This window comes from Delphinapterus leucas, chromosome 2 (genome assembly GCF_059928025.1).
Source record: "Delphinapterus leucas isolate spDelLeu-1000000601 "Yukka" chromosome 2, BTC_Dleu_Yukka2, whole genome shotgun sequence".
NCBI classification, from domain to species: Eukaryota; Metazoa; Chordata; class Mammalia; order Artiodactyla; family Monodontidae; genus Delphinapterus; species Delphinapterus leucas.
This window is the reverse complement of record NC_143130.1, coordinates 25629069-25649109: the sequence shown is the minus strand read 5'-3', so window position 1 is coordinate 25649109 and position 20041 is coordinate 25629069. Positions and strand designations below refer to the sequence as shown.

The 20041-nt window shown below is 52.5% G+C and overlaps 1 protein-coding gene and 1 non-coding gene across 2 annotated transcripts in view; both read left to right on the top strand.

Annotated features, from left to right (window-relative positions):
- LOC149749970 (uncharacterized) overlaps positions 1 to 13594 on the top strand; it is a 57665-nt gene extending 44071 nt beyond the window's left edge. The window contains exons 6-7 of the mRNA XM_089906584.1: positions 4 to 88; positions 884 to 13594. Of these exons, the coding sequence (XP_089762710.1) occupies positions 4 to 88; positions 884 to 952 (154 nt within the window). The 3' untranslated portion in view covers positions 953 to 13594. The remainder of the gene's footprint in view (positions 1 to 3; positions 89 to 883) is intronic.
- On the top strand, positions 6524 to 6627 carry LOC115802284 (U6 spliceosomal RNA). The gene has a single exon (XR_004022715.1). It is a non-coding gene; the product is annotated as a U6 spliceosomal RNA (small nuclear RNA).
- Positions 13595 to 20041: the final 6447 nt, after the last annotated feature.

Genomic DNA, 20041 nt, shown 5'->3' with positions numbered 1-20041 from the left:
CAGAGACCAGAATGAAATCATGCTGTTCAGATCCACAGAGGACACCAAGCTACAAGGCAGAGCTAGTGGGCTTCAGACGACTGAACTGGTAAAGGAGACTTCATTACATTAGAATCATGGGCCCAAACCAATCACTTTAAGCAATACCTTATGGGGGAAGTTTGACTGCCCAGAAATTGTCTGGAGGGTTCTAGTCACTCACAAACCCCGTGTGAGCAGGTAGGAACAAGACATCTTGGAAAGCAGATGTGACCGGAACACACCTGTGTGCTGGCCCATCGCCTGCTCCCCTCCACTGCCTAGAAGCTGGGAATCCCTCAGGGAAGGTGTGTGGATCTTGCAAGTTAAGGTGACCGATGCCGTTTGAATGCAGGCTCCAGTATTGCATTTAGAATGTAAGTAATTGTGTAACCGAGGAGCTGTTTAATGGTGTGGTTAAACTCACTGGGTTTGGACCTTAACTCTAGTATTTATAAGCTGTGTGTCCTTGAAAAAGTTATTCATCTCTCTGTGTGTCAGTTGCCTCATCTATAGGATGGAGATAACGTTCCTAGGATTTCATGGTGGTTTGAGCCCATCACTCCTGATAAAGCACCTAGTAAATGTTTCTAAGTGGTTGCTACTGGTGTTAGTGACTCAGCTGTGTGCTTTTAAAAGGTTGATGAGTTGTTTTTGCCTGGAGGGCCCTAGACTCTGAATGGCTGGCCAGCCTCAACGTGTTTGGACAACTCAACTTCCAAACTCCTGGTCGCCCTGATACCATTACAATAATCATATATCGAGGTTCAAGGTCCACTGGAAGTCAAATCTTCTGCCGTCTTGGGCCTAATGGGTTCTGACCAGTTTATGTCATAACCTCACCGGCTGTGTCATTCTTTTGAAGGTCGTGCCCTGCCCCCTTCCCTCCTGTCTCATCGATGTTGATTTCGGGAGCTGTCACCCGCACTGGTGAGAGAAGTAAGTGATTTATTTACACAGTGCCTTTCAACAGTGCAGGCCTCTGGCCCGGAGACTGGCTCCCCGGCAAGCAGGCCGTGTCTTTAACTGCTTGTCAAATTCTCTGTTTGGGAACCGCCTTCCTGCCTATGTGCCTTTCCCCAAACCCAAACCAGATGCGAAGCAACTGAAACTAAGCTGCGTCTTAAAACTGGAATACCGTCTCCCCCACTACAAACCCGTTCTACAAACCCGTTCGTCGTGGCCACCTATGGCCCTTTACATAGTTGTAGGTTATTTATTTTGCCAACACTGTGAGTGTGTGATGCGGGTGCTCTTTTAAGGGCTTTGCAAGCAGTGACTCCTTTAACCCTCATAACAGCTCCGTAAAGTAGATGCTTTGTCTTCATCCCCATGTGCTGGGGGCAGGGCTGGGGGGAACCTTGGCCTGGAGCAGTTCCATACGTGCCTCAGGCGTACAGACAGTGAGTAGCTGAGTTAGGATTCAAACTGGGGCAGCGAGCTCCAGGGTCCCTGGTCCTGTGCTGCCTCCCGTCCTGCCATGCTTTCTGCGTTGTCTGTAAGTAGCCTGGGATCTTCTAGAAGGCGGAGACAGTGTCTTCATAAAAAGATCTTATAGTGAAGGTGGTCAGAGATGACTTGTGATAATGCTGAAAGCTGTTGACCCAGAAGTGCCATTTACCCACCCTGCCACCCATCCACCGTTGAGCAACCGCGGCCCCAGGAAGCAGGAGAAGCAGCTCCTCCCTGCGGGAGCCACTGCCCAAATGCCCTAAGGGGCGAGGGTCCGGCCCGGGGAGGGCAGTCTCGTGATGCCCGCTCCTCCAAGGGAGGCGGCTTCCCAGCAGCACTCACTTGACCCCTCGGAGACCTGTAGCCACCACACTCCGTCCAGCTTCCCCAGCGGAAGACGGCATCTTCTCTTCCATTGTTCTTGGAGGAAGTCTTGCAGCGGGCACAGACAGCCTTCCTTCCAGGCCCCCGGGCAGGCTTGTTGGAGCCTCACCGGGCAAGAGCCCCCAGATGCCCCTGGAGTCCCCGCCGGAGCTGCAGCTCAGGGAGGGCCCGGTCTCTCTCTTTGGAGCTGGAGGCTGAGCTGGGAGGGACAAGGCTGGCTCCCAGCCACAACCCCAGCAGCTCGCATGGCCTGAGCCCTGGGGCTGGGCGGCTGCCGCTGCCATGCTGGGGGAGAACTCTCACGAGTGGCACCCACCTGGTGTGAGCAGGCGCCACACCCGTACCTGCCCGCAGGTCTGTAGAAGAATGATGGCTCTCACCCGTGTCACATGGGGCAGGGGGCATGCCTCTCCCCAGCCCTGGTGAGGTTTACTCCCCTCCCCACTGCTGGGAGTCTCTGAGCACATGGGGAGTTTTGCTCTGGGAAGCCTGGGGTTTACAGCACGAGGTCTGCACTGAAGAGCACACAGATCGGAGCCCACTCCTACTGTGGGTGCGAGGTCTCTTCCCATGTGCCAGCAAGGTGGCAGGTGAGGACAGATGTGTGACCCAAGGGCAAGGCAGGAAGGGACATTTGCCATCCAGTCGATCGGCTAGCAGGCTGCAGGGCGTTCCGAGTATCACCCCATCACACGTGAGGATATGTGATCCCAGCAACCCCGCAAAGCAGATGGGCTGGGGCTTTATTACGTCCATTCTACACATGAGAAAACTCAGGGCCAGAGAAGTGATCCGTGGAATGGCACCCCCAGCCCGTACTCTTCCCTTTACCCCTCTGCTGTGGAGCATGGTACCAGGCAGGGGGGAGGGAAATGAGGTGAGGGATTGCACAGACTTGAGACTGAGCTCCTCCTTGAATTAGGGGCAGGATGCCCTGCCTGCCTCCCCCGAGTCCCAGCCCTGCAGAAAGAACCCTGTGTCCTGGAAGTAAAGGCAGGTGTTGCGGCCAGGACCCAGTGATCACCAGCCCCCATTTTCCCCTTACCCTCTCCAAGGAGAGCCCACCCAGACTTAGCAAGCATTTCCTCTTTCCGGACACCGTCACCTGGTCACCCCCAGGACGCCCCTGGCCAGAGCCGCCTTTCCTTAAGAAAACCCAGGGATGGGCTTCCCTGGTGGTGCAGTGGTTGAGAGTCCGCCTGCCGATGCAGGCGACACGGGTTTGTGCCCCGGTCCGGGAAGATCCCACATACCGCGGAGTGGCTGGGCCCGTGAGCCATGGCCGCTGAGCCTGCGTGTCCGGAGCCTGTGCTCCGCAACGGGAGAGGCCACAACGGTGAGAGGCCCGCGTACCGCAAACAAACAAACAAACAAAACCCAGGGACATGCAGCCACTGGCAGCCAGATGGTGGACCTGAGGGACCTGGGAGTGTGGGTGCTAGCATGCACTGGGAGCTGCCTAATAATAGACCTGCACTCCAGGATGTTGAGTGACAGCCCCTCCACGAGCACAACTGGGACCGGGTGATGGAGGACTGGGGGACTGGGAGCCAGGGAGACTGGGTGTCCCCAGGGGGCTTAGTGAAGCTATTTTGAAGCCGGTTTATTGGGCTGCTGGGAGGGCTCCCCCAAGATGGCGTGCTGACCCAGCGGCACTGGTGCTGGGAAGTGATGGCGATGATGGCTCAGGGAAGCTGGGTCAGCTGGCATGGGAGCAGAAGGAAGGGGGAGGGGCACTGGGAGGGAAGGGGGCATCCACGGGACTCCAGACTGCAGGCAAGTCCCAGATGTCCCAAGTGAGTGGCCACCACAAGTCTGTCCTGGAGGGCCGTCACCAGAGCTGCGGGTGGTTCCCATCCACTGGCTGAAGCCTGTGGCCGACCACACATGCAGCCCTGCTCTGGGTTCATGGAGGTCCCTAGACACAGTAGCCACAGAGAACAGTCCAGGTGTAGAGGGTCTTGTGCTGCAGCCCCCTACCCGCGACAACTCCTGCTGCCCCAGCACCCAGTCCCCCACCCTGAGATGCTTTGTGCTAATAATCCAGAGTCTACTGACTCGATTGAGAAACGGTTACACAGATGTCCCGAAGTTCAATCGTATGAGACACAGTCCTTGACCAAATGGGGTTATCATCTAGTTGGATAGAATATGTAAGTAAAAAGGTGAATGACATTACAACACAACCAGTGGTAAGAACCAAAAAAGCCTCTCTACAATAAGAGTTCCAGACAGGGACACCACAGTGCCCAAGGTTGGCCAGGCTTGAGGGGGATTTGAGGTTGAACTGAACTCAGACCCCCGTCTCGGCACGGGGGTGTGGGCAGCAGGCCAGGCGGGAAGGGAGGAACACACCTTGTGGGGGGTCGAGGTCTCCTCCCAGGGGTCTTTGGAGGATCGGGCAGATGAAGGAACCTGTCTGAAAGCTGAGGGTAAGGGGCTTAGTCCTAGTCCCATGGCCGGTGGGCGACCGTCAAAGGTTTAAAAGGTGGGGGCCCAAGTGGGGTCCTCAGGTGATCAGTCTGGGTGTGGTCTGGCTGGACTGCAGGGAAGAAACAGCCTCGAGGGTCCTGAGCAGAGTGCAGGCCATGAGGCAGAGAGGCAGGGACCAGGGGAGGTGGGAGAGAGAGGCAGGAGGGGAAAATGATGACTCCACAGTCTCCAGACTAGAAAATCCAATAAAGGGGCGCTTGCTAACTGCCCTCTTGATGACTTAGCAGCCTAATTAAGTGGCATCTCTGTAAGCGGTTCCATGAGGAGTGAGGCTGGTGCCCAGAATTCCAAACACAGGAGGAGTAGCGTTTGCGGGGAAATTGTCCAGCTCGCCACCCTCATTTGTGACTGACTGGGGCGCTGCCTGCTGGGCTGCAGAGACCAAGGATGAAGCCAGAAGGAGCCCTCCGGATGGAAGGAGAAAGCCCCCCACCCAGCGGGCAGACCCCAGCCCCGAATCCACCCTCCCATGCCCAGCTTTTGGGCCCCCCCACCGTGTGCGTCCATGGAAGGGGCCTGCTGACCCTCTGAGGCAGACAACCCCAGTTTGCTGGGAAGCACACGTTTCACTTCAAGTTTGACTGGCGCTATATGGAGACTTACCACCCTTCTGTGCTTTCCATCATTGTGCTCATGATCTGGGGGCCCCCCCTTCCCCAGAACTTGTTCCCAAGTCTCCCACCTACTGTGACTCTGTTTCTCCTCATACTCACAGCTCCCCGCCACAAAAAAAGAGAAGGAAAAACAGTAATGAGGTAACAAAGAGGTGACGCGTGTCTGAGCCATCAGAGCAGGGCAAGGAGGCCTTCCCTCTCAAGGAGGCGGGTGGGAGCCATGGCTGCAGGAGGACAGAACTGTAACTGGGGCTGGGATCAGATCAAACTCCTCCCAGCCCACCCCGCCCCCAGGCTTGAGGGCCCCTCCCATCTGTCACCGCCCCTCCACCTCCCTCATTAGGGTCCTGACCTTCAGTCTTCCTTGTTGGTCCTCTGTCATATTTGGCAAAGTTATCCTGATGCCCTGAAGTCTTCATCTTATAGTCTCTCAGAATTCAGACAGGATGCTAGCGGTGTGGTTCAAATACAATTGCATTTTGCTTTTCTGTCTTGAGGTTTAATATATACAATAAAGTACCCAACTATACCATTAGGAAGAACTTAAAAGGAAGACACACAATGACCACCCGCAAGTGGCCCGCTTGAAGATTTGGGGAGATGGGCAGACAGAGGGGACCTGAAACACCAGGTGCCCTGGGCCACCCCGCTGGTGACAGGGGCCCAGCCTGGAGGCGGAATGCACTCTCGGACCTGCAGCCATCAGGGCCTGCACCTGTCCCTGCCTTTCACCCCACCCCTCAAGAGGCCCCGGGACAACTTCCCAGGCCCAGACGTGGGGAACTTTCGAGGCTGGGTCTGGAACGAGGTCTTTCCGGGTCACAATCGTGCAGAGAGCTGGCCTCCCAGCTTGAGCCACTCTAAGCTGGAGGTCTGCACCAGGCGAGGGGGTGACAGGCGTAGCTAAAGTCTTCCCAGGACAATAGGCCGGGCCTGCTTTCACCTGTTGTTCCCAGCCGACAGCTGCAGGAGATGAATGAGCCGGAGATGGGCCAGCGGCGATGGGGAGGCCGTTCGGCCCCTGTGCGCCCTGTGCACGCACAGAGCACTGCAAACGTAGCCTCTGGAATGAGCCCGAGACTCAGACTGCATCCTCTCAGTGCAGGACTCACAGCCTCCAAGGCCCGATGTCACCACGGCCCGAAGCTGAGCTTGTCACAGGATCTTGGGCCAAGTTTCCGCTGGGTGAACCTCGAGAAAGACACACGGCAGAGGCAGCAGGACCATGGCTGTGCTTTCCACCAGGGTCTGCTCTGGGAGCCCCTCCAGGCCACACCTGCCACAACTGCTCCTCAGCCACCCAGAAGGCAAATGCAGTGACCCGTGACCACGGAGGTTTCACGGCCTTTCCTTGCATGTTTCGCCTGCTCACGGTGTCAAGCCCTGATGTTCAGAACTCATCCTCTTTCTCTGTTGCATTCGGCAAACTTCATCGGGAGGCCTTGAAGTCCTTGACTTACAGATTCTCAGAATTCAAACAGGATGCTGTCAGTGTGGTTCAAACACAATTGCATTTTGCATTTATTTCTCGATGCTTAATAGATATGAAGCACCAAGCTAGGTCACTAGAAATAATGTAAGTGTTAAAATTGGAACAATCCAGAGGCAATTAACATGGCCCCTGAGCAAAGATGACACACAAATTTGTGAGGCATTCCATGTTTTTGGATGTAACTGACCTTATTGTGGTAGTGATTTTGTTATATATGCATAAAAATCACTACTTTGTACACCATAAACTTACAAAATGTTATACGTCCATTTTAGCTCAACAAAGCCAGAAAACAAAAGAAAGCAAGCAAGTAAACACGAAAGAAAGAAAAGGAAGGAAGGAAGGAAAGGAGAGAGGGAGGAAATAAAGAGAAAGGAAGGAAGGAAGAATAAAAGAGGAAGGAAGGGAGGGAGGGAGGGACAGAGGGAGGGAGGGAAGAAGAAAGAAAACTTAAGAGGAAGGTGACACAATTACCACTCTTAAGGGACCTGCTCGAAGATTTGGAGAGGTGAGCTCACAAATGGACCTGAAATACTGCAAGGACGGCATGAGAAAGAAGACATCAGGGCCCACAGACTGATTCAGAAGTGAAATGCTATGAAAGGAGAGAGAATCCACCCAGGCCGTGGGTGTCCCACAAGACTGGCTGTTACAGAGGATGGAGTCCTGTGACCCTATGTGAGTTGCTGATATAAGGGGAGTGTGTAGACTTGCCCAAACCCCAACCAAGAAAGAGGAAGAGTGAAGTGGTTCTGTCCCTGGGGGCGGCAGGAAGCGCATTGCTCTGGGGGTGGGGGGGCAGGACCTCCCCATCATTCTTAAATTACTGATTAAATGGGATTGAGATTTTTTTCTTGAAATGCTTTATCTGTGTTTGTGGTTAAAAATATAGAAAATACAAATGAACAAGCAGAAGAAAATATGAATCACGTGTATCCTCACCCACGGTACCACTTTGTCCCACGCATCTTTCTCTACATGAGCACAGTTTTGCTAAATCGCAACTTGCCAAAAAGAGCGTAGATTTGGGGCACGTTTATCTTAGTCTGTGCTATTGTTGGATGTGTTCAAAAGGCACCCACTGACAGTGATTCTTCTTTCGTGTGCAGAGGGTTGAAAAGAGTTCCCTTTTGGGAATAATGGCCGTTATTTGTCACCCATCGACCTGGACGTCTTTGGATACATAAAGGCAAGCCCTCTACTTGCCAGGTAGGATGGCCTGTTACTGCCCATTTCACCTTCGTTTTCCATGGTGCGTGCCTGTGACACGGTGTGGGGCGTGCGGTTTATTTCAAATTCTTCTAAATAACGTCTCTGCCTCTCACTTAACCTCTTTAGTTCAAGAGTATTGAACCCACAGGGGCAAGAAGAGGTAGAGAAATAGCCATGTACACCCAGACATGGCCCCTGACCTCCAGGAAGCAGCCACCTTGGGAGAGGCGGCATGCGGATTAAAAACACCCTGGTAATACACAATTGAACACGCTCACAGGCTTGCACACTGTAAGGGCTGGAGAGGGACTGAGAAATAGCCTGGTCCCCCCACCCCAACTTTGACATTACAGATGAGAAAACTGGTTCCAGAAATGGACTTGTCCAAATGCCTCTTGCAGAGCCCCAAAATGTCTGTTTCTGAGCCCTCATGTAATTTCTTAGCAGTTTCTGTGCCTTCTGTTTGGGACACAAACACATCAGACACATTTTTGCTGAGTTTGTAGTAAATCACTGTGACTCACACCATCTTCCTCCAAAAGGCAAAATAGCCCAGAGCAAGTCCAGGGCCTTCCTTGGCCCCAGAGCGTTGAACGGGGGCCAGTGACGTAAGTGCTGATCCCACCGGTGCTGGGACAGGAAGAGAACTCGGGGGCTGTTCTTCTCCGAAAGCCCCTCCCAGTGGAGTCACTGGGGTTTTATAAACCAAATGTCTTTACAGCTAAAATGAATAGCCATGACCTCAGCCATCACACATGCAGCCTCTGCTGCTATACATTTAGCATCGCGGGGTCTGGGTGGCGTCCTGTAAATAACCCACGTCTGGGGCACGTGTGGGGGAGGAGCTGCCATCAGGAAGGGTTCTCGTTGGAGGCCAGAGACCGGAGCCCGTGAGCCCCACCGTCATCTGTTAGCAATTTCTCGCTCCCATTAAAGCCAGACGCTGGATCTGTTTGCGTCGTCCAGACCGTCACAGGGGATTCATTTTTACGTCTTGGACTCAGGTCTCCGAACCACATCAGTTACAGCCCTTGGTGTTGCCAGTGGGGGTGGTGTGAGATGAAATGAGGACAGTCTTATTGGGAACAGTTCACAGATTGTGCAGAGATGAATCCTGCGTTCATGGTGAGAACAGAGGAGGGGAAAAAATCGAGATTCTAGGCAAATCAACCCCCAAAATATGATGCCTACTCACGATCAGCAAATCATTGCATTGCGGAGTTTAGGCTGCATTCAAACCTAACTTTATGAGGGTCGGGCAACAGAGACTTAGGACCCAAATTTAAGGAGTAACTTCCAGAGTTACAGAAACAACCTGCCATTATTATTAGTTGTATTAGTATTAATTACAGCATATGAAAATTGAGTTGTTATTAACTAGCCTTATGGAAACTATAAAGCACACAGTGGACCAGCCAGAGAAGAAACCTGGGGTTTGTCCTGGGTCTTCCATGAATTTCTCGGTGACCTTGAGTATGTCACAGGCATGGAGCCTCAGTTTCCTCTTCTGTCAGATGAAGGGTTTAGATGATCCAAATTTCCCTCCATCCCTAACTAGGACTTGGATTCTAAGCACCTTTAGGAGGTATGGAAATAAATTGTCAGCAGAAAAAGTCATGCCTGACCTGAGAAATCATCGTACCTTAGCCGCGGGCGCTGCTGGGCTGAAAGACACCAGAGCCTCTTAGACAGAAAGGCCAGTGCCTTCCCAGAGTCCACAGTCTAAAACAGCCATGATCGCAGCCACGGGAATTTGGGTCCACACCACAAAGCCCTCCACCCTGGAGGCCACTAAAGAGCTATGAGACTGCAGGCTCTCCAGCCTCTTGGCAACCATGTCCTGCCTTCCAGGGAACACCCCTCCCCCAGGAGAAGAGCCAAGGTTATGCCCTGGGACAGGTATCCTGGAAAGTATATGGAGAACAGTCTTCAGGGAACTCCCACACCTCACTGAACAGGCCTGACTTGGCCAAAAAACAACCCAGCCCCACAGGAGGATCATCAGCCACGACAATTCCACCAAATCCTGGGAGAAAAGGGACGTTTGCAACCAAGAGTTTGTAGACTGTCTCCTCTCTTGCTCCTTCTGTTTCCTGAGAGTGACTGATGGTGCCCTGGCCAGGAAGGGCCGCCGGGGAAGTCATTTCCTTCTCAAAGGCGCTTGACTCACCTCTGATTCACCTCGAGTGAGTCTGCTCAGAACCAGACAACGCGGGCAATTTTCCTGAGCCCTGATCTGTTGTAGTTCTTGACTCGAGGCCCCCATCACCCCACGTCATGTCGCTTGTGCAGGAAGCTGGGGGCTGGGGCCTGTGGGGCTGAGTCCTAACCCTGTTTCTCTGCTCTGAACTTGGTATGGTTCAGAAGGCGTCCTGCTCATCTCCAGCTTCTGGGCCAGGGGAACAGCAGGATAAGGCTGCCAGATTCACAGGGGCTTGGGGCCCAGCCACAGTCGGGACCAGGTCCCACTTGTCCTGAGCACACAGGAGACCAGGGGCACTTGGCAGTCACCAGCCTGGTCTTACAAAGGAGTCCGACAGCAGCTCTCACCAGGCTTGACATCCACGGAGTTCACATCCTAAGAAAAAAGCAGAGGGTATTTTCCACTTAAAAAGTCTTAATTGTCCACCAACCACATTTCTTCCAGACTTACTCCCAAGGCTTGGTGGAGGGACCTGCAGCTGACAGCCTAGGAGAAAACAAGAAGACTCCATACTGTGCCATTTTTCTGAGTGTTGTGTGCCCGGGGACACACACACATGTACATGTACAACTAGTAGGGACCATGCCTTAGCAGCCCCATCAGGATGGGCAAAGGCATCAATGACCAGAATGGTTTTGGCCAAGATAGAGCTGCCCCATGGGCTCCAGCTGGTGAGAGAGGAAGTGGCAACTCCACCTGCATCCCGTAGAGGACGCTCTCAGCCTACACGGAGGTGACCTTCCTCTGCCCATTCACACCTGCCATTCCACCAATAATCACTGACTCTACAAGATGGACCCACATGGTTGACCTGCACCATGGCAACGGCCTGGGGCTGACCACCGTCTCCGTCAGACCATGGTGGGGGGCTTCCCAGGCTCACAGCTGACGCCACTGAAAACAGGTGGGGTGGCAGGTGGTCACCTGAAGGAGGACAGACATGCTGGAGAGCAGCAGATGTCTCTGCAGATTTGCCCGTTCCTGGGGGGCCTGAGCACAGGCAGGATGGGTGACGCAGGGGCTCTGCAGAAGCTTCCACAGACCCCGCTGATTCTCACAATCTGTGGATGATCCAGGAGCAGGCTTCTCCATGAACAAAATACATGGTGTGATCCGAGACAGGAGAGTGGCTATGGAGGCGAAGGGGGCTGGGGGACAGCCCTCATCCTCTACTGGGCATTAAGGGCAGCTGGCGAAGGGGAGGGCACAGTGTCACCCTCACGGGACACGTGGAAATGTGAACCCTGGAGGGTTTCTCTTCGTGAATTTTCCCCTTTCGAATTCAAACTTTGTGCCTCAATGTCCCCTGAGTAAAGGCAGCAAGAATGAGAATAGGAACATCTATTGGCTGCTCCGTGTGGACCAGGCACATTTATTATTAACTCTCTTAATCCCAAGGGAAGCAGGAGGCGGGCAGGAAGCAGAAACAGCCTGCACATTTCCCTGGCTTTTTGTGGTGGTTGGGAGAGAGTCAGTGTCTCGAAGAAACTTACAGGGAGAAGAATCTGGCCTGCAAGGAAGGAACCAGGGGGGAGGAAGAAGGAATGAGAGAGAGGACTGCGGTTCCCAGGGGGGAGCCAGTGGGGCCCTGTACCCACACTCCTGGAGAGGGGCAGGTGGGAACAAGAGCAAGACCCTCCTCCAGCCTCAAGCCTGACGTGGAGGTGCGGGGCCGACTGCTAAGCAGTGAATATTTCAACGGCTCCCGTGTAGACTGGGCGTCAGGCCACAGGACCGTCCCCCAGAGCTTTTGCTCTACTCAAGACCCTGGAATATGCCACAATCTTTGGGTGGGGAAGCCCGGGAAGGATAGAGGTTAATTTTCCCAGCATCCTGGAGAAAGATGGGCGTGAGATCAGATAATTACATCGTCAATAGAAAGATAAAGTCGGCTGTTTCTTTTTGCACTCAGAGTCACATATGCTACCTTGTCTTTAAATTCCCAGCTCAACACTCAGCAATTCTTCAATGAATGTTTATTAAATGACTGTATGAGCCAGAGTTAAAAAGAGGGTTAAAGATGGATAGATCACAGACCAATGGTTCTCAAAGTGTGATACAGGGAACCCTGAGGGTGTCCAGGCTCTTTTTGTAACAATCCAAAGACATTAGTTGCTAGTTTCCCTCTCAGTCTCTCACTGTGGAGTTTCCACAGGCTACATGACATGTGATATTGCAAACAATTGAGTGTAGAAGCAGATATAACAATTCCATGGTCTTCTATGAAGCCAGGCATGAAAACCATTTGCAAAATGGAGAATGATACCACTCTTTTCACTGATTTTTTTTGTTTTGGAAAACAGCTATTACTCATATGTTGTGTTAATGTGCAATGAGTTTATTAATGTATTTTAATGAATTAATACATAATATATATTTTTAATTTCTCAGCTTTAACTTTTAACATAGACATCCATCGATAGCTATAACCCAAATAAGCAAAAGCTCTTGGGGTCCTCATTAATTTTTTTTTAATTAATTAATTTATTTATTTTTGGCTGTGTTGGGTCTTCGTTTCTGTGCGCAGGCTTTCTCTAGTTGCGTCGAGCGGGGGCTACTCTTCATCGCGGTGCACAGGCTTCTCATTGTCGTGGCTTCTCTTGTTGTGGAACACGGACTCTAGATGCGCAGGCTCAGTAGTTGTGGCTCACGGGCTTAGTTGCTCCGCGGCATGTGGGATCTTCCCAGAGCAGAGCTCGAACCCGTGTCCCCTGCATTGGCAGGCAGATTCTTAACCACTGCGCCACCAGAGAAGCCCCTCATTAATTTTTGAGAGTGAGGGTGGTCCCAAGAGCAGGTTCTTTGGGAACTGCTTTAACAGAACAGAGCAGGAGGGATGAGGTCGGGGCAGAGCTGGGGAACAGGAAGGCAGATTTGCAGCTGACTGTCGACCTCTCCAGGCTCATCCACCAAATGAAGATGCTGGACCCATAGGCTCCATCCTTAACAGTCTCTAATTTCACAGGCAGAGGCAGAGATGGAAGCTCAAAAAAGCCAATGGGGCCCTCCCCAAAATTCTGTCTCCCTCAAGTGCACCATGGAAATGCCACAGGGTGGGTTCGAGGCTAAAAATAATTGCCCCAAGACCTGGGGGTCAGAGGGCTCCTCCCAGAGCCAGAAGGGGGGATGATGTCAGTGCCCAGGAGCCAGCAGCATTCCTGGCCGCTCAGGTCTGTGGGCGACTGCTCAGGAATCCACCATCCTTTTGTGTCTCCAGAATCTCCGCCTGAGCCGTGTGTGTGTGTGTGTGTGTGTGTGTGTGTGTGTGTGTGTGTGTGTGTGTGAAGTAATCCGATTCAGGCTCTAACAACGTCCTTTCACGGAAGCCCCGGTGGAGGAACAAAGCTCAGAGCCTTGCTTTTCAGACGGCCATGACTGCCCCCATGCTGGGGCCCCAGTGAGCAGAAGTGCTAAGGAGAGAGCGGGTGGTGATTCCAGCAGCCATGACATCTTTTCCTTTCTACCCCGTCCCTCGCCAGGGCTGGAGCCCACACTCCTTTGCGGGGTTATTGGAGAAATGCTCTGAAACACTGTTAAAAATACCCACTAATAAATAAACACAAGTCATTTCTGAAATGTACCCAGGAATAGCCAACTGCCCAAATAACCAATGTTGTTCTTCAGATTCTGGGAAAAATAGAAATGTAGGCATGGTTTATTTTTCCATTGCCCAAAGCAGCAGCATTGTGCATATATGCTAATTTTAAGTTTCTGTTTCCATGCTTTTTTGTAGCTTGCAGCAAGAGAGAAGAAGGAGAGAAAGGGAGACAATGAGAAGGAAATAAACAGAAGTGGGAAGGAAGATTCTACTCTTCTCTTCCAACTCTTTTGATAACATTCAGAAAAACAACATAGTCTAGGTTTTCACGCTTCCTTCACCCTGGTAGACATGAATGATAAAGACCCAAGATGGCGGGTGAGCCATAGAAGGATGTTATCAGCTTCCAGATCCCAAAAGAATCAGAAGAAAAGAGAGAAATCTGGGAAAAAGAGAAAGGCCACGATAAAGACTGGGGTGACTTGAGGCATTAGAAAAGGAGTTTGAATGTAAGTAATATAAAATAACTAGTATTTATTAAGCACCTGTGATCTACCTGTCATGTGACATGCGTTGTCTCATTTAATCACCAAAAAGCCTTTTCTCGTGTACAGATGAGGTAATGGCTCAAAGAGGTGGACTCATCTCTGAGTTCTCAGTGGTCTGGCTGGTGTACGGAGCCCTCGGCTTGTCCGCTCACTGCCACACCTCAGTCGTCTGCCTTTCCCGTCTGTCCCCACTGGGCGGCAGAGAACCCCGTGAGGAGGGGACCAGGTGGCGGTCAGCCTTGCAGCTCCAGCCCCCGCACGGCGCTGACACTGAGGCACCAGCACGACAGCAGATCCCAGCCAAGCGCTGCACTTGGCAACTATGATGCGGTGCTGGAAACAAGAGGAGCCCGTGTCCTCACGTTGTCAGGGGGCTGAAGGGCCCAGCAGGGGGGCCGCCCCAAAGGGCAGAGGTGGCACAACTTGCCTACGACCACCCCGACCCCGGGGGAGAAGGAGGTCACGGTACGGCCCTGTGTTGGGGGGCTATGGCCAGGGGCTTTTCTTCCCCAGCCCACGGGAGAGTGTGCTCCTCTCTGAGGCCAGGTGAGGCTCAAGTGAGGCTCATTCAGGTGTCCTTCCTCCAGGCAGGGCGCCGGCTTCCCCTCCCAGCCGGTACCTGCTGAGCAGGGGTGGAGCATGTGGAAGTACCTAGGAGTACATGACACGGTCCCCCAGGTGTGGGGTATGCGTGAGGGCCAAGGTCTCTGGGGTAGCCAAATCAGCAGGGGCTTTAAGAGGCCAGGGCCCTGGAAGGAAGGAGAGGACATCCTCCCAGTTCAGTAAGGCTCTGGAAGGTCAGAAAGGCACTCAGAACCTCCCACGGCTCCCCCTGAGCAGAGGGGAAAGAGGGGAACCCGGAGCAGGGGCCCCCCGCTCAGGAAGCAGATGGGGAGTGTCTGCCTGAGGTGGGGCTGGGTGACACAGCAACTCCTTCCTCGGGGAGCCTCCAGTCGCAAAAGGAGCCTGGGACCACCACACACACACACACACGTGGGCGCGCACAGTGCACACACACCCACATACAGGCACACACGTGCACACACACGCATGCACACAGCAGACCCACCATCTACACAGGACCTGCCATGTCATGAGAGGCCCCAGTGCCCACGGAACCAGACTGACGTCGGGACCCTCCACCACCAAGCACAGCCTCACTCAGGTAAGCAAACTTCTTCCTATGCCACACCTCCCCCCCACCCCGTTTTAATTGAAGTGTAGTTGATTTACAACGTTGTGTTAGCTTCTGGTGTACAGCAAAGTGATTCAGTTTTATATATATATACTCTTTTTCATATTCTTTTCCATTATTTTATATATAGTAGCGAATATCGGCTAATCCCAAACTCCTAATGTATCCCTCTCCCCTTCCCCTTTGTAACCCTAAATTTGCTTTCTATGTCTGTGAGTGTTTCTGTTTTGTAAATAAGTTCATTTGTATCATATTTTAGATTCCACATATAAGTGATATCGTGTAATATTTGTCTTTCTCTTTCTGACTTACTTCACTTAGTATGATAATCTCTGGGTCCACCCATGTTCCTGCAAATGGCATTATTTCATTCTTTTTTATGGCTGAGTAATACTCCATTGTATATATGTACCACATCTTCTTTATCCATTCCTCTGCTGTTGGACGTTTAGGTTGCTTCCATGTCTTGGCTATTGTAAATAGTGCTGCAGTGAACATTGGGGTGCATGTATCTTTTTGAATTATGGTTTTCTCCAGATATATACCCAGGAGTTGGATTGCTGGATCATATGGTAGCTCTATTTTTAGGTTTTTAAGGAACCTCCATACTGTTCTCCAGAGTGACTGCACCAGTTTACATTCCCACCAACAGTGTAGGAGGGTTCCCTTTTCTCCACACCCTCTCCAGCATTTATTGTTTGTAGACTTTTTAATGATGGCCATTCTGACCAGTGTGAGGTGATACCTCATTCTAGTTTTGACTTCTATGCCCCCCTTTTTTTAACCTTGAAAAAATTGTGGCATATAACACACATAGAGAAAAGTGTGTAAAACAGAAATGTTTGTGAATTATCATGAAACAACTGTGTAAGCACGTGTCTGTTCAGCTGCTGGAACAGAACAGCAGGCTGGGGCTTAAACAACAGAAACTTATTCCTCACAGTGCCGGAGGCTGGGAGTCCACGAGCAGGGGTCCAGCGTGGTCGGGGTTCTGGGGAAAGCCCGCTGCAGACTGCCTTCCGTTGTGTCCCCACATGTCTGGGAGCAGAGAGGACGCCGGCTCTCTCATGACTCTTACGGGGGCACAAACCCATCCCTGAGGCTCCACCCTCATGGCCTCATCTCATCCCAAGGCTCCACCTCCTAACACCATCACATGGGGTGGAGGGGTAGGGTTTCAACATGTGAGTTTTGGGAGGACACAAGCATCTAGTCTATAACACAAGCAGGCAGAAAGCAGAACATGGCCAGGCCCCCAGAATCCTCCTGCAGGTCCATCCCAATCTCCACCTTCCCCTCTCCCAACCCTCCCTGCTACCTGACTTCCAACTCTGCCCTGTAGCTTGGCCTGGCTTTAACTGAAACCATTTCTTAATTTTCCCTTCTCTTCCCCACCTTCACCTAGAGTTGCATCATGGGTTGAAATATGTCTCCCCAAAATCCATATGTTGAAGTCCTCACCCCCAGTCCCTCAGAATGTAACCTTATTTAGAAATAGGGTCATTGCAGATGTAATGGGGTCATCCTAGAGCTGGGTGGGCCCTAATCCAACATGACGGTGTCCTTACCAATAGGGGAAAACACCATTGAACATGAAGGCAGAGATCAGGGTGATGCTTCTACAAGCCAGGGGACACCAAAGTTTTCCAACAAACCACCAAGAAGCGGGGAGAGAGGCCTGAACGGATCCTCCCTCAGAGCCTCAGAAGGAACCAACCCTGCTGACACCTTGATCTTAGACTTCCGGCCCCCGGGACTGGGAGATGACCCATTTCTGTAGTTTCTGCTGCCCAGTGTGTGGTGCTTCGTAACAACGGCCCTAGAAAACGAACACAGTCCTTCCACAGCCTAGGAGAGGGTATGAAAAGGAGGTGCAGAGCTTTGAACTGGCTCATGAGTCATGGTTTCAAACTGGACAGACTAAATTTTAATATCAAGAGTGTGCAGAGAGCGGTGGAATCTGGTCCAGCTCCTGTTCAGGGAGAGGATTGGGGGTTGCAGGGGGGTGAGGCTGCCGTCAGGTTGGTCGAGGAGAAACACTTCCTGCGTCAACACACAGGTCACAGCTCTTCGTGGGGTGGCTGGAGGCTGAAGGGGCTCCTCAGGGTGTCTCTGTGTGGTGAGGTGTCTGGGGCCGGTGGGAGAGACGTGACCCACATCTGGCTCGGTCACCCTGGGGCTGATGCCACCCGTCAGTATGGCCCGTGCTCTCACCTCCAAGGGAGACTGAGTCTTCTGCCCAGCGTGACCTCGTTTCCTGTTCCGTTTCTCCCTCGTGCAATGGAAAACCCCCTCCTGCACTGGGGGCGTGAGGAGTGACAAAGGGAAATTAGTCCAAGGCTTTCGTGATATAGAAGTTGCTTTAGAAATGGTAAACAGTGAGACCACGTCGTTCCCCTCAGGAGACATTTGTCTCTTCTCTAAATCACTGGGTCAAGACTTTGGTTAAACTTTAAAATTAAAAAGCAGCAGCAGCGGGCTTCCTAGGACAGCGTGCATGTGTGTGATGCATGGTTTCGGCCCTGAAAAGCATTGCTCTTCAGTGGTTTTCTGGGTGGCGAGGACAGGGCATCCTTCCCTGGGTGTCGGGGCTCCTGGGCACTGGGGCAGCTGGTCAGCACGCCCAGTGTGACATGGTGGCCGTTGGGAGGCAGCACTTTGCACGGAGGTCTCGTTGGACCCACCCTGCCTTCCCCACGTGGTCCTGTTGGGAAGCTACCAGCTGGCTCCAATGTCCAGATGACACAACTTCGTCTGGGGCCCCTCGAGGGACGTGGAACAAAAACATGGATCAGAGGGAGCCAGACACAGAGAGTGCAGGTTGCAGGACCCTCCACGTGGGGCCCCAGAAGAGGCAGAACTGCCAAGCTGCTGGCATCCGTGTGCCCCTGCCCTGGGCTTGGGGATCAGTGGAAGGGACAGCGACAGGGCCCCTGGCGGCCGACTCTGCTTTGTGTCTCCAGCTGGGGCTGACTTCACAGGTGGGCTCAGTTTATAAAATGTCAGCTAGCTGAACGCATACAGCTTGTGCATTTTTCTGTCAGTACCTTCAGTGAAAAGTGAGACAGAGAGAGACAAAGAGACCGAGAGACATAGAGACAGAGAGACAGTGACAGACAGAGAGACAGAGACAGAGAGACACAAAGAGAGACAGAGAGGAGAGAGGGCACCAGCACAGCCAAAGTACCCTCCAAATGTTGGGGTTTCTGCAGATTTCAAGCTCTCTTGTCTTCTTCTACATGGGATGAACTCCTTCTCGCCCTCTCCTAAAAGTGATACTGTCTAATGTTCCAAATCAGAAAGAGCCTGTTCTCCAGCCTCAGAAGGGAGAAGTTGGTCCACTTTCCTGCTCCCTACAGGAAATGGCCCCGTGAAGAACATGATGCTTGGGCTCCAGGACATCAGGCAGATGTGATGTAATTACTGATGCAGGACCTGGGGGCAGGCAGCCGCCCCAGGGGCTGCATGGACACAGGGACGCCCTCCCCACCTGTCTCAGAATTAGGCTCCCTCCCACTGGCTCTGTCTTCAGTGGTCTCCACCTGCTTCAGCCAGGATTCCTCTGGGGAAGACCTGAAGGTGAGGTGGAAACTGAGGCCTTGGGGGTGGGGGGCAGGGCTGCTGTGGGATCCACGCTCTGTTCCTGAGGCAGCTTCATTCCCAGAGCCCAGGTGAAAACAGCACATTAATTCATAGAACAGGCATCGGCCAAGCTGAGTTCCACTCCTCCTAAGACCTAATAAGTAATCTCTCTCTCCACCTAAAAATATAATCTGGCTTTAAATCCAGCCCACAGGGTTATATAAGGCGCGGGGAGCAGGGAAACAGCGAGGCTGAGCTCTCACTCTCAAAAACGAAAACAAAAATCGTGCCCACGAGCAGGTGCAGACCTTATGGGCAGAGGTCTTCTCGTGTGCCCTGATTTCCCCAGCGTCAGCCCTGACGGCTTCATCAGAACACGCCTCACTGACTCTAGATAAAACCTTCACTTAGCTGCTTCTCTCACACTCTGTCACCTTAAAGCATCTTAAGGCCAGATTCCCCTAGGGCCACAGTGGAAAGGGACCATGATGTCCCCTCCTGTGACAATTACCTCCTGTCCACCAGCACTCGAGCTCTGAGCTCTTTACCAGAGAGTCCAATGAGTCAGGTCTCAGAATCCTGAAATCTGGACAGACCCTCCCCCTGCCTGCCTGCCCCTCGGCCATGGACAGGTGAGAGTGCATCTCAAGGTGATTGGAAGGCCAGGAACTGGAAGTGATAAGACTGCCCAGGCGGCTTTTACTTTTGCTTTTACCTCTTAAAAGAGCTAAGAGCGCACATTGTTCAAGCCATAAATTCTTTAAAAGGTTAAGTGGATCCAGTTACATGATGTATTTGTAGTAACAAGCCCAGAAGTGGAGATCAGGAGGCAACAGGCCCAAGAGTTCTTATTCCATCACTTTCCAGGGTTTAATTTGGGGGTAGATCTTGCCCCCTCCCTGGGCCTCCATCCCCTATATAAGCTCAAAGGAGGGCATCAGATGGTCACTAAGTCCCTTCTGGGTCTCCAGGGTCTGATTCAATTCCTCCTGGGTTTCCCACATCAGCGTTGGGCCTCCCGCAGCCATGGCGTCTCCTGGTGTCCAACAGTCAGGCCCACGGGGTCTAGCAGGTCCAACCAGTGGGTCTCACTGTTCTAAAACCCGGGGTCCACCAAACCGAATGCCCCCGAATGGTTGTTGTGTGACCCCAACTCAGCAGCTGTGCATGCACCGCCATCTACCTAAACGGACAGGCACAGAGTATGGGCAGGTGCCGGGGTGGCCTGGACATAGAACACAGGTGCCCCGGAGCCAAGGCAGCTCCCTCACCAAGAGCATCACACACTCTCAAGCCTAGAAATGCTGTTG